Below are 14,283 nucleotides of genomic sequence, written 5' to 3'. Positions count from 1 at the left end.
ACTCATTTTTTTCCGAAAAAAACCCTTGAATATCAGGAAGGCAATTAACATATTCAAATGGTTCAATGGACCTCTGCCATTGACTTGTAAACTAATTTATGAGGTTTTAGGTGGCGATTATTCAAATTAGAACTGTCTCCAATTGTTACATTCGAATTAGGGGATTCAAATTCAAAATTCTAATCCTAATTACTAACTATTCGACCATTAATAAATCTGCCCCTTAATTACAGGTTCTTGGATTTAGTTACAGACTGTAGTGACCCCAGTCTTCATGTATTTTACCCCCCGCACAGCCAGAACATTCTAAAGAAAAGGTCTGAGGTCTTTTTTTCTGTCCATACATAAATGTTAATAGCCATGAGCCGATTTGAAAATCCATGAGCAATTGTTAGCATCAGAAGTGCTTTTAAGTATTGTGATTCTAGAATAGAAATGTTGGCCCATGGGACCCTTTGACAAGTTAATAAAATCTTACTTTTGTTTGATATTTTTTATGCAATAAGGTAATAATTTACCAATGGTTAATTAAATCAAATAGAACTACACTTTGTGGGAGGGGGGTAGACCAAAAAACTCGAATCGCTCGAATCATTTGAATTTTCGGGCAAAACCCTCAAAAAAAACTTGACCATCATCCAGGCTGTTAACATCTTCAGATGGTTCAAGGGACCTCTGCCATTGACTCCTACATGACCTTGACATGTTTTAGATGGTGTATTTTTGGATTTGAGCTATATCCAGGCTCGAGTAAAATAAATCTCAAAACTTCTATATATTTTTTCAAAAAACCCAAAAATTTTAATTTTTTTTTTTAACCTGAAAATGTGAGTTTTGACCAAAAACAACTTGAAAACTAGAATTTTCTTGGAAAACACAACTCAACTTTAATAAATAACCCCCTTGAAATTGGGCGAGGCAATTGCACTTCAATTCCCCCATCCACCAACTTAGAACTGTCATCCCCGTTGTTCCCTAGCCTTCCACCCAACCCATTGCCGGTTAAATACCTCGGAAATGTATTCTAGAAGAAGTATTTAATACATGCAGATATCTGTAATTATAAATTGTATTTGTATCATGTTTTATATGTACAGTATGTTGTTCTTTCCAGTATGCGTTGGCACTCCAGTACAATTAGTTTATGGCATGCTTACCTACCATGGTCTATGATATTGGAAACATTGCTCCTCTAATGCTGTCATTGGATACTATACATTGCAAACAAACTATATGAAGTCTTTGATACAAAGTTTATAGAATAAAGAGAGATGATTGCACTGCTGCTCATGGACTGTACATATTACACTTCAGATAAGTTACATTTTTGTCTTTCCCCCAGCTTGAACATGTGGTTAAGAATATATGTGAAAATAAGAATATATGTGAATATATGTGAAAACAAGAGCATCCTTGCAATCCATGTCATTCATGAGTCATTTTAGACTTTGCTCACTTTTCTCTTTCTGCAAACAGCAAAATTTAATCTACGGAATCATGTCCATACCGTTCTATACAAGGTTTGTCAATGAAATCGCAGGTGAAGATGAAATTCTTGGCTAACTCTTCTCCTGCTGTGTTCAGCACAGGGGGGATTTTAGACATTATGTTTATGTAGTGGTATTTGTACCATTCATGCAGGGCATCCACGCCAGACCAATATGATTTATAGTAGCAATCTCCTCCAGAAGAATTACACTGGAAAACAATAAATAGATAACTACAGTTTAGAAATAGTTTTACTGCATTTCTGCTGTCAGTTGTAAGCATTACAACTGACATGCATGAATGATAAATACACGGGGGCAGATTTACTAAAGGGCGAAGTGACTAATTCATGCATGTATGATAAATACACGGGGGCAGATTTACTAAAGGGCGAAGTGACTAATGCTGGCAACAACGCTTTCAGGGACTTGCGGCGATTTACTAATGGGCTCACCCTACTACAGGTGAAAGTGAAAGTTTACCTTTTGATAAATAATCCTTTAAAAATTCCATAGAAATTAATGGAGAGAGGCGGTATTTCACTCTGCAGACTGTAGAGATCTCTAACTTCACTCTTTGATAAATCTACCCCCAATACAGGTGCTACTAACTCCTCTATTCTCTAACGCCTCTATTCTAACTCCTCTATTCTCTAACTAACGCCTCTATTCTAACTCCTCTATTCTAACTCCTCTATTTTCTAACTAACTCCCGTATTCTAACTCCTCTATTCTCTAACTAACTCCTTTATTCTAGCTCCTCTATTCTCTATTGAACGCCTCTATTCTAACTCGTCTATTGTAACTCCTCTATTCTCTAACTAGCTCCTCTATTCTCTAACTCCTTTATTCTACCTCCTCTAGTCTCTAACTAACACCTCTATTCTAACTCCTCTATTCTCTAACTAACTCCTCTATTCTCTAACTCCTTTATTCTAACGCCTCTATTCTCTAACACACCACTCTATTCTACCTCCTCTGTTCTCTAACAAACTCCTCTATTCTAACTCCTCTATTCTCTTACTAACTCCTCTATTCTATGGTGAAGTCTAGAAAGAGAGTAGGCACATACAGTATTTCCTCCTTTTTTAATACACTAAGGAACAGAAAATAGTAAATAACTTTATGGTCAATGTGCACTGGGTATAAGTTGCTGACCAGGGACTTTCTCAGCAGTGGCAAAGTTAACCAGGGATAGACTGGGCCAGCGGGACAACTGGAACAAACACCCAGTGAACCTCAACCATCAGCAGACCCAGACTTGCTCCCCCCTAGGAACTGCGAGCTCTCCACATCAACCCCTGATTGCAACCATGAAGGGGAAGGAAAAGGTAACTTAAGTGCGTGGGGATGGTGGTTGGCAGGTAGTGAGTGCACTAATCATTTTTCCCATTACTACCAATATGCAATTTCCAATAGGAAAATGTAACCTTACAGAAAAGAGTAGGAAACTGATTTAACTTCTGACCATAGCATTGCTACATTATGACTCTTTATCTCAACTGAGCCCTTGATGGAAGTATGTGGAGGAAATGTATTGCTGAACAGAAGTCCCATAAAGATAATTTTACATTTTCTCCATAACTGGTCACTACACGTGCATATTAGCAAATAAAATTACAATCTACTGTAGGCTTTGTTGCTGAAAGGATTGAATGGAAGCTTCTATAAAATGAAAAAAATTAAAGATATCCCAGACTGTAAAATTGCAAACATTTACCATCTTAAATCCCAATTGAAATTTCTTGACTCCTGGTAAAGCTGGGCCCGAGCCATTCTCTTGTAACTTTAGCAACACAATACTTTGGTCTAACTGAAAACTTCCATTGAACTGGTGTGTCACATTGGGCAGGAAATCCTGTAGATGAATAACTTGATTTCTTGCTTTGGGGCCATCATATTTATACACAGAATAAAGTGTTTCCTGTGCCATCTTGTCCAGCTGATTAACATATGTATTCACTTCATCAAATCTAGGGGAACAAAATAATCTGTGAGTTAGATACATTTGATTAGGGATTTGCACTGTTGTGTCTGTACTAATCAATTACATTGAATGGTCTGGAAACAAACACACAATTTATAATATTATTTTACACAATTACATAATAGCAGTTGATTTATATTCAGTAAGTATTCTATTGCCACCCAATATCCTCTAGCATAGCTTTATGCACCTACACTCATACTCCCTAATCATCTAAAGATTATTTTAACCCTAATTCACATTTATCAACAATTGTTTTATTCCATCAGTTAAGGCAGGGTTGCTTTACTCAAAACCCCTTCCTTGTGAATCAATCATTTTGCTCTTGTGACACAATCAATTTCTAATTTCTTTGTTTTATTTTTAGTTTCCTTGGCCCAATCTCATTCACTGATCTATGCATTGTTTTTTTGTCCTTAATCTGCTTCTGTTAGTTTCCAGTACCCTTCTTCCTATATGTGGGAGATCACTGACAAAGTGGGTGCAAAGTATCTGTGCAAATGTCTATTTTTTGCTACCCACCCGAATCTGCCATGCCTTTTCAGACCCATTTTTTGCGCCCAGCTTTGTGTAAATGAATCCATGGAACTTTTCCAGGCTATGTGCTATCTAGATCATATCTAAAAGATGGTCCCATCATTTTTCCACTCATGTAGAATTAGTGCTGGGCAAAAAGAACAAAAAAGAATTAGGGGGTTATTTATTAATCCTCATATTTTTCTGGTTGGGCTTTTTGGGACAAAACTCGAATTTTTCAAGAGAAAAAAAACTTGAATTTTTCTAAATTTATTATACCCCGATGCTGCAAAAAGCCTGATTCCAAAAATCCCCCATCTTAGACCTGTCGAGGTCCTGTATATGTCCTGTATAAGGGGCACCTTGAAGTTATCAGTATCTTCTGGGTTTTTGGGAAAAAATGGAAAAATTCAAGAGAATCGGAAAAAAAAGGCAGAAAAATGAATATGATTTGGTTTTCGCTCACGTTTATCCGTTTGTTTTCCCGATCCAAATTATTTGAGTTATATTATTAATAAATAAGTCAAAATTGGGCATGGGGGTTTGGTCAAGCTTTTATTTTAAACATGAGATAAATTCAGATTTTAGTAAATAACTCTCTTAGTGTTGGGCAGTGTTCTGGGTTTCTATGCCTACCGAGACTGTAAATTGTGCAATGCGTTTCAGATCAGAGTACTTATTTATAACCATTTCTCAAGGGGTAGCAAAGGTGCAACGTGGAAGAAACTGATCAATGCTGATCAGTGTTTTTTGCCTACAATGCTCTCTCTTGGTGCTTCCACTATGGAGCAAAAAAAAAAAAAATTGTCTGTGAATGCTAAATTGACAGGTGCTAGTTGCAGGCACCACGTGTGCAGGAAGTGGGCATCCCTTTGCACGCCCCTTCCATACCTGTAATTTACCCAATAGTCACTGCCTATTCAATTACAGGACTCTCTTCATTACTAAGTATTATGCTGTGTTCCTTGTACCAGATTTTCTGTGCAGTCAATGGTATACCCAAGCTCTTAATGTATGTTGATATATGGGCCCTCAGCATTCTAGAACAACAACTCCCCCCCTTAGTAAATGAGCCCAAGGATCTCCACTGTGACAGTATATTCTGTAAAGTCTCTTAGCATGAGAGGACTTAATATTTTTAAGAGAGAGGAAGGAAACAAAAGAAGATATTCCCAATGCAATTACAAGAATTATTAGAACATTTCATCTACAAGAATCTTCATAAATGTGTGGCTTTGTATTAAGCAATAAATTATTTATTATGATTTACATAATCCATAATACTTAATCTCATTTGTGGATATGCAGAAAGCTTTCACTCAGCATTACAAGGTCACTAGAACATTTTTTAAATGCCCCTTTTGTGTTTTCCTGACAGAAGAGATTCATTTCTGAATCTTATTCATCTTTAGAATTTAGACCAGACTGTAAATGGTATATTTTATCTGACAACATGGTTCTATGAGTGTCTCTATGGATATGAAATATTCACCTGTATGGGTTCAGATTGCAGATGGTCACAGCTGGAAACGTGTTGCCCTTTGACTGCAAGCTTATAGCTGTGCTGATGGGGTAGGCCCAATAGTGGTTGATCATAATTCCAAATTGCCAGTACATAATAGCGATTGAAAGTAAGAATATCACAAGCCAGAAAGTGGTCTTCATTTTGTTCCTTTTGGAGCAGTTGAGCCGGATGGTACCATGGATTGTGGTGTTGTCACAGAAGTACTGAAACATTTCTTCAAAGGAGTCATAGTATACAATCCACCGTTCTGTTTTTACTTTATCTGCAGACTCCATAACCAGGATCTGACCATACAAAACAAAATGATTATTCACTCTGCTGTAGAACAATCCATTGTCACCTCTGTAACAGTATTCTGAGCAAAGTCACTTCATTGGTGAGATGCAAAATATGGATCATTTTACCAAAAAAATAGTATTTCCCTCACAAAAGGTCAACGAGGAAAGCTTAGGGTGACAGCAGGGATCTTAAGGCATGGGCCTCAGTGAAGCCTAAGCTCAGGAAAGTCCTAGAGAGTGAGAAGTTGATCAGAGAGAAAGATAGATCCTAATGAGATGCCACATAAGCATAATTGGTAGAATGAGTAACTAGCAGTGTAAACTTTAATAAGTAGTGTCTGTAATGGGTCATCAGTGCTCAGTGGGTGGGACACCAGTTTACCTAGTATAAGACACATATTGGGAATACAGTGAAACCTCAATTTTACATCCCCTGATTTTAAGGTTTCATTTTACATTGTAGTTTTGTGGCCCCACTTATATATTATGTATAATACACTTTCCTGATTTTACATTATCCTGGATTTTAAACCATTTTTTTTCAGGTCTCCTGAAAAACGTAAAATGGGGGTTCTACTGTATAACATTTGTGCTCCTTCTTACTTTAGCTCCTGCTTTATCATGAGGTCTGGCAAATAACTGGCAAGCAAATCAGCTGTTACAAGTTCCAGGATAATATTTATTCCCTTTTGATTTGTCCAATCAATCCTGTTACAGGGACAAGGGTGCCGCACCTTCTAAGTATATTTACACCTTCTCTCAACAGAACAGCAAATATGAATAAAGTTGAATTAATAAATAATATATTACAATTCTTTATCTTAGTGATGTCAGATGCAGTATATTTGACTATAATTGCCAGTACACAAGGGCTATTGTCACACAGAAGAATCTGTTTTGGCTTAGAGCTGATGCCTAATGTGAAGTCAAACGAAGTTCTATGACATAAGGTTATTAAACATAAACCATATTTATTTAGGTTTTATTCCCATTTATTTAGGACTTAACATGCCTTAAAAGGCAAGTATTAGAATTCAATTATAGGATATTCCTACAGGAGAATTTGTCAAAATTGATATTTTACCTCCTTTCTTCATTAGAATTATAGCTGAATTTATAGGCTTGCTGAGTAATTGTATTGCTGTCATATCTCCTAAACACATATATGCTAGGTCAGATCTAGAATACAGTATTAACAGAAAATATGTGTAGTATTAATTCTGCTTTATACACTGATGGTGATACGTTCATTGTTCCATTGGCCCAAGGGTATTATTACACTACATCGTTTTCCAACAAAAGTAGGCATATTCAGCTCTCTAATTACAGAACTTGCAAGGCAGTGTCCTCCTGTCTTTTTCCTGACTCCAGAAATGACAATTGAACTGTTACCTGGATCAGCAGTAAATGGGGCCACTCCCTGGATCAACATTATACTTGATAACATTTCCATTAACATGAAGTCATTACTCTCCGTCCTTTGCATGTTCATTCAATGAGTAGTTGTCTCAACCAGTTCTCAATTGTTACTGTATAAAAACGTTATTTTGGTACAAGATCACAACAAACAGGTTTCAGAACTTCCTGGTGAGTACAACAGTTATTTGAAATATCTGAGCAACATCCCAAGAGCATAATATGTCTTACTGAGCTTAGGCATTATTGTAATTCTATATTCGAAGGGCATGGGGTTGAAAATATTCTTACTTAGTGTTGCATAGGGGGCAAATGCTACAAAACAGGACAGGACATTTTAACCAACTGTTTTATAAAAATATAATACATAATGTAAATGTTTTACTCAGTGTGTCAGCCCAAAACATCAAGTAGAGAAGGTAACCCCCTGCCCCTATATATTCAGAATAATTTGCCTTTAATTCCAATAGAAGAGTTCCCCTCTTTGATCCTTAGTTCTGCTTACATTTTATAAAGGTGCAAGCAAAGCCTAATCAAGACTCCCACTGTACCTAATCACTGGGCTGTTGTACTGGTCTGAAAGTAAAGCATCCCTGTAATAGTAAATTTTCTGTAACTGCATAGCACCTGGTTCGCTAGATCTTGGCTAATTCAGGCTCAATATGTTCTGGGCTCAAATGTTCATTTACTTACATGTGACTGTCAAAGAGCCCATTTGTTTCATGTCAGTGACCAATGCTCTCTCTAATCTCCTGTAGGCTGTTTGCCCAAAAATATTCTTTAAATGGACTTTTTAAAAACAGTACACCAAGTGGGTGGATCTTCCAAGTACTTAATAATGTATGTGTAAATAAATATAGTAAATAGTCCATGAATAAATAGTAATTCTGCCCCATTTTCTTTTTAACTTATTACCTGGAGTTTCTGGTCCCAGTAATGGTTCCCTGTAAAATACATGGGAATTCTTAAAGAAAAGTTAGAGTCATCATGGAGTGTGCAGCAATATTATCAAATTCTGTTTATTTGTGATATCCAAAACGCACCCAGTTATTTTGTTACATGCAAAGGCTTTTATGAAATGAGAAAAATGTGCACTTACTTGTTGCTGTTCTCTTAGGATGAGAAGACTGGGGAGCACAAGGAGCGCAGAATAACAGCAATACAGCTCATTCACCTTATCAGTTCCAGAGAGCTGGAAGGTGTCCAACTGATTGAGAAAGTCACACACTAACCTAAAGGGACTCCTAGAGATATAAAGATCTTTAATGTTTTGTGCTATTCTTAATCATTTTCCCTACAGGCACAAAGAACAGTTCTATGATTATTGCCGGCCAATACCTGTTGTATTGTGACATGATCAACCATCCTTGAATTATGGGCCATGTCCTGCTTGTGTTGCTTTTTTTTGCTCTCGCATACTTCTTTACTTTACTGGCACGTCACTACTTTTATTGCACCTTCAGCGCTAAAGAAGTATAAGAGAGCGGCGCGTCACTATGTGCCAGTACGTGTCTATTGCTAGACAAGTGGTAGATCATTTCACTAATGTGCCCAAATATTACCACTACCGCTGCGCGATTCCTTGTTTAAATGAGTTATGGTGTTAATGGTTCAAAGAATGTTGGGCTAAATGGTCTGGCCCTCCTTGCAAAATGTTTGGACACCCCTGGTCCAGAGGGTAACATTTTAAACCAGGCTCTCTTGCCCCCAACTGCAGACTTAATAAATAGAGTGGATGCTGGTTCCCATTCCAACACTATCTGAGCTGTAACATGTCAAGCACATTGCCATCATGATGACAAACAGATCTCTGTCAGCGTAATGGAATGATGATGCCCCTTGGAAACTGCAATTGGAATTAAGGTTTAATTTCATGGCTGGGACAGTTTGGTGCTAAATACAGTGGAACCTCAATTTTACATCCCCTCATTTTAAGTTTTCCCTCATTTTACATTGTTGTTTTGTGGTCCCACCTATATATTATGCATAATACAATTCCCTGATTCTACATTTTCCTGGCTTTTACACCATTTTTTTCTTGTTCCCTGAAAACCGTAAAATTCTACTATAGATAATTTCCCAGCCTGTTCTGGAAACTGCTGCCAGTGATGCATCACAATAAAATGCTCTGACTGAGCCGACATAAAAGGAGAAAGCTGAAAGTGCCCACTTTAAAACATTTCATATAAAAGAGGGAGAATAAAGTGTCACAGCCGCAGCTCACAAGCCCATCCTGTACTTAGTGCTCAGGGTTTTGCTTTAGAAAGTTCTGCATGACGGGTGGGGTCGACTGTCCTCTGACGCTTGTACAGAGAATCCACAGGGAGATTTGGTTATTCCAAGTATTATTATTCATGGGAAAATTCCTACCCCCAGGCAATGTGTCATTAACCCTTATGTCCCATCACAAGAATATGTCTGTGGATTCCCACTTAATCCCCCCTATCTATACAGTGTTAAGAGCTACATGACATTGAGAATAAAGAGTTACTTTGTAGGGATCCAGTTCTCAGGGAAGGAGCACCCTCCAGCTGTCTATTTCACTTTGGTTTCTCTCATCTAAAACATTTCACACCCATGTGAACATGTAGATAAATCTCTCTTCCAACATGATGAACTTCCACAATTCTGCCTGTTATAAGAAAACCCCACTTTTTTGCACTTGTACTTGTCGGGTGCTAATGGATAAAAGAGGTGTCCACTAAGATGGGACATACCATAAAACCTTTCATCTGCTATAACTTTTGACGGAAGCATGCTCCAGAAATAGCAGACCAATTTTCACCATCTGTTAAATTAGAACTCTGCAAATACAATTTGATTTGTGTTCTTTTCCTTCTATAGAAAACTGGTATATTTAGTGGAGATATTTTGTTCAATTGGTGGTTCTACTGTATGTAGGTGGCTGTAAGCTCCTCCATGTTTGTTTTCCAGCAATGAGTGCAAGATGAGCAGAACTCTGGGTTCCTTTCTCTCCCTGGTGTAGAAGAATCAGTTGGTCATTTAGGTCTGACACTGTTTAACCCATAAATCATATATTTTTGTAACAATCATATTTGTTCAGCAGACCCTGCAGCAACAGAGGGGCACAGAAATTTCACTGACACCAACCTTTATGCCTGCTCAAATACCATCTGAGGTTCATCATTTCCAGGTAGCCGTGTCCAGTAAAGTGGGGTATACAGCAGCCCTGAACAGATAAAAACATTTGACACATTTTGACTATAGTGGCTGAGGGCATTCTGTTCAGTAGAACTTTTACTTTAGGGCAATGGCACACCAGGAGAGTAATCACCAGCGATAAATCTCTGCTTCTGAGGGTGACTAATCTCCTGTAAATGCTTTCCTACTGGCAATAATGTGAATCGATGATGGTAAAACCCATGTGTCACTTTAGTCTCCCAAAATCATTTGAAGTTGACTCAAGAGGAAACTTCAAGTAATTTTGGAAGATGTTGAGCTGGCCACAGACGCAAAGATCCGATTGTACAAATCAATGTACGATCGGACTTCCCCATCTCCTGACCTGCCACTAACCATTCAGACCAAAGTCTTACCATTCCGACCAAATAAAGTACAAAAGAACAGATCAGCCGATGTTCTGCCCCTGACAGCAATCGTATGAAAGTTATGTCTGACCAAAGCTAGTGACAGTCTACCACTGAAAATCATATGATCGGCAATACATGCAGAGATATTACCCGCAGCCGACAGAAATCTTTTAACCTGTCCGATTGACCAAACGACCGATCTCCGCCGGACGAAAAAATGTCGGGACTCTCCACACATGGTCCGAAAATCGTACGAATCCTTGATTCGTATGATTACATCTTTGTGTCTATGGCCAGCTTTAGTCTCCCGCAGAAGCAGAGATTTATCACTGACAATTAATCTCCTGGTGTGCCATTGCCCTTAAGCAACCAGCTGTTTGATTTTGGAGACATTTATGTCTTTCATATATAGAAATGCCTAGCATATGCGCAATATGTTGGCACTTTAAAAATACATGGTAATAATAATAAATAGTAAAATTTTAAAAAGTTTCCTCTAATGCAACTTGTTCATTCTCCATCCCCATTTATAGCTTCCTGTTCTCTGCTGTTACATTTCATATGTCCCTATCCCTTCTCCTTAGTTCTCACTGTGTCCTGTCTTCCACTTCTGGTTTCCTCCATTGCCTTTCTCTTTTATTTTCACATTCTTTATTCCTCATTTTTCAGATTTTTCATCTTTCTTCTGTCCAGCTGTTTCCTCTTTCTATCAGTCACTGGTGTTCTCCTCAGTTCTTCTCTTTTGCTTTTGGCCTTTCTTTAGAATCCCACGTTTTTCTTTTTCTGTTCACCTCTTGACTGAATTCTAATCAACTCCATTTTCTGTTCCTATGTCCGCTATGCTTTGTTCCTCCCAAAAACGTGTGTCTTATCTTCTTGCTTCTGGTTTGAGCAAGAGATTGAGGTGTTCTGTTTAAACTGGTCAGTTTGTCCATAGTGAGGGCAGAATCCATTACACAATGGTAGCCGTTTGCTTTAGTAAGTTGGAGATGGGGCAGCCACAGATTTGCACTGCTAATTTTGTTTTCTACAGATCTACATTTGTCTGTGCACTCACATCTATATACAGATGCAGCCACTTTGGTTTGTCTGTTTGACACAGAATAACTAAACACAGATATCCCATTTATCTCATTTAACACAGAAAACTGTGACACAACATCCCATCTAATTAAAGCATTCACCATTGTGAACAATGGTGCTTTGGTATGCTAATGAAAAGGTTAAATGCATTAAATGAGTTAAGATAACTTTAGATAACACAGTTTCTTCAATTAACTCTGAGTCATGACGCATTTAGGGCTAGTCCACACGGGGAGATAGCCATGCGTTTGCGGTCGCGGCGACAAAGCGCCGCGCCAGTCGCCGCGACCGGCGCAGGCGACAGTTTTGTATGGGCGCCTATGTAAAAACGCCTGTGCTAACCACACGAGGCGATGCGCTTTTCAACAGTCGCCTGAAAAAGCCTGGCGAGGCATTTTCAGGCGACTGTTGAAAAGCGCATCGCCTCGTGTGGTTAGCACAGGCGTTTTTACATAGGCGCCCATACAAAACTGTCGCCTGCGCCGGTCGCGGCGACTGGCGCGGCGCTTTGTCGCCGCGACCGCAAATGCGTGGCTATCTCCCCGTGTGGAATAGCCCTTAACTCACAAATCCAAGTGGCTTCATCTGTAATAGATAATTCTCTTTTTCCATTTCTGTGCTTCTGTTCAGGTACCACAGCCTGCTGCACTGAAACCTCCTGGCACATACCTTTGTATTGCAGAGTAAAGAACACTGGAAGTTTCTCAGATGCCAATGGTACAACATGAGATCAGGTAAAAGGACCTGTATTCATTGACACTATTAGACAAGAGTCCATTAATGTGCCTGTATGTTTTCAGAGTGTGGGAGAATACCAGAGGAACATATATTTCTGTTGTTTCATCACTGTTTTGTATTAGAACTTTATACATTTAAAAGGTGAGTGGAAAGTAACATACAGTAAATGCAAGGGGTGAGGAGGAATATCATTCTGTTTGTCTTAATGATATGAAAAAATAAAATATATATTGCATAACTCCATTTTCCTTTATGCTATCTGTATCCGTTTGACACCTTGGGAATTGTTTTTTTGGGGAACACTGGTTGCCTATGATTAAGGGAGTGATTCCCGAAACGCGTAGGGCGTTGGATCCTTGTATGAATCTGGAATAAAAGCATATTCCATGTACCGGAGTGCCGTCCTACTTTTTTGATGTTTATGTGAACACTGGGAATAGGTAATTTTTAGAAGAAGGTGGGTAATTGTTTTTGCTGCAGGGGCATGGATTTGGCACTGGTGCAATGGTGTTTGGATACAAGTAGTCCTGCCCTTGCCACGTTCTCACAGATGTTTAGTACAATACAGTCACCTTCCAGCCATACTGTACAACTGTTGCCCTTAGAAATGTATAAATGAATTGTGCCCTTCTCTACATGTGGCTAATTGCCACTAATATGCAGATGAGAGAGGAAGAGTGAAGATAAACTTGATTGTTTCAGAAACGCTACAGAATTTTGAATTGATATTTAGAAAGTTTCTTATTTCAGTATGCTGAAGCTTATATTACATTTTTGCGATAGTTCCCCTTTAATGCTTGATCGTACAAGGGGATATATTTACCAAAGAGTGAAGTTAGAGATGACCACAGTCTGATAGCATGAAATACCACCTCTCTCCGTTCATTTCTACAGGATTTTTAAAGGCGTATTTATCAAATGGTGAACTTTCACTTTCACCCTTTGATAAATACGCCTTTAAGAATCCCATAGAAATGAATGAGAGAGGCAGTATTTCACTCTAGTGAAATGTAGTGATTTCTACCTTCACTCTTTCATAAATATACCCCCAGGTGTGTATGGTGGGGGGGTAGTATTATAGTTGCTTGGGGAGGTTAGAAGTGTTTTTTTTCTAGGGATCTCAAGCTTGCAATTTAAACTGCTTTCTATTGGAAGGGCAACATTGACTGACTGTTCCCAAGCTTCAGGTGCAGCACTCCTGGGTTGGGATAAGTGGAGCTGAAGACTGTATTTAGTAGAGTTTTCTCTACAGCTCCATTTCACTATATGCAGAAAGCATCCAGCACACGATATGGCCCAGTGCTACCCAGTAGCCTGCAGTATTTATAGAGACAGCACCAGCCATTCTATTCACACCTTGTGGCTCGCTCCTTGTCATTGTAATAACAATACACATTTTAAAAAATATATGCATTTATTTTACAAACAGTAGATAAGAACAGACAAGAGCAGCAAAGAAAGCTTGGCTTAGTTCAAGTGGCTGGAATATTTCTGCGTCTCTTCAGCTGAAAAGCCGTTCAATTCTTAAATTGAGAGGATGGGAGGGAAAAAAAGAGAGTAAGTCTAGAAATTGACAATTTTAAAGCAAAAATTCAAAAAGAGCTTATTGGGGAAAATTCAAGAATATACACTAAGTAAGGTTTGTGTTTCTATATAGGGCCACTATTGACTAAGATTTTTCTGAGAAATTGAGCATAGTGCA

At 38.4% G+C, this 14,283-nt stretch overlaps 2 protein-coding genes across 5 annotated transcripts in view; both read right to left on the bottom strand.

Moving 5' to 3' along the window:
• LOC108696566 (amiloride-sensitive sodium channel subunit alpha-like) overlaps positions 1 to 8,744 on the bottom strand; it is a 28,450-nt gene extending 19,706 nt beyond the window's left edge. For 2 of the 3 annotated variants that reach the window (XM_018226047.2, XM_041569365.1), the window contains exons 1-3: positions 5,483 to 8,277; positions 3,208 to 3,460; positions 1,508 to 1,698 (exon numbers count right to left, since the gene is read on the bottom strand). In XM_018226047.2, the coding sequence (XP_018081536.2) occupies positions 1,508 to 1,698; positions 3,208 to 3,460; positions 5,483 to 5,790 (752 nt within the window). In that variant the 5' untranslated portion in view covers positions 5,791 to 8,277. Of the gene's footprint in view, positions 1 to 1,507; positions 1,699 to 3,207; positions 3,461 to 5,482; positions 8,278 to 8,308 lie in introns of those variants that run through there. The other variant, XM_041569366.1, reaches the window with a different exon arrangement.
• A 5,232-nt stretch (positions 8,745 to 13,976) lies between these two features.
• The window catches only part of pusl1.L (pseudouridine synthase like 1 L homeolog), a 40,787-nt gene continuing 40,480 nt past the window's right edge, over positions 13,977 to 14,283 (bottom strand). For both annotated transcript variants that reach the window (XM_018224467.2, NM_001092060.1), the window contains 1 exon segment: positions 13,977 to 14,104. In XM_018224467.2, the coding sequence (XP_018079956.1) occupies positions 14,049 to 14,104 (56 nt within the window). In that variant the 3' untranslated portion in view covers positions 13,977 to 14,048.

The sequence above is a fragment of the Xenopus laevis genome, chromosome 7L (assembly GCF_017654675.1).
Source record: "Xenopus laevis strain J_2021 chromosome 7L, Xenopus_laevis_v10.1, whole genome shotgun sequence".
In the NCBI taxonomy this organism is placed as follows: Eukaryota; Metazoa; Chordata; class Amphibia; order Anura; family Pipidae; genus Xenopus; species Xenopus laevis.
The sequence above is the reverse complement of the archived record's forward strand: the minus strand, read 5'-3'. Positions and strand labels throughout refer to the sequence as shown.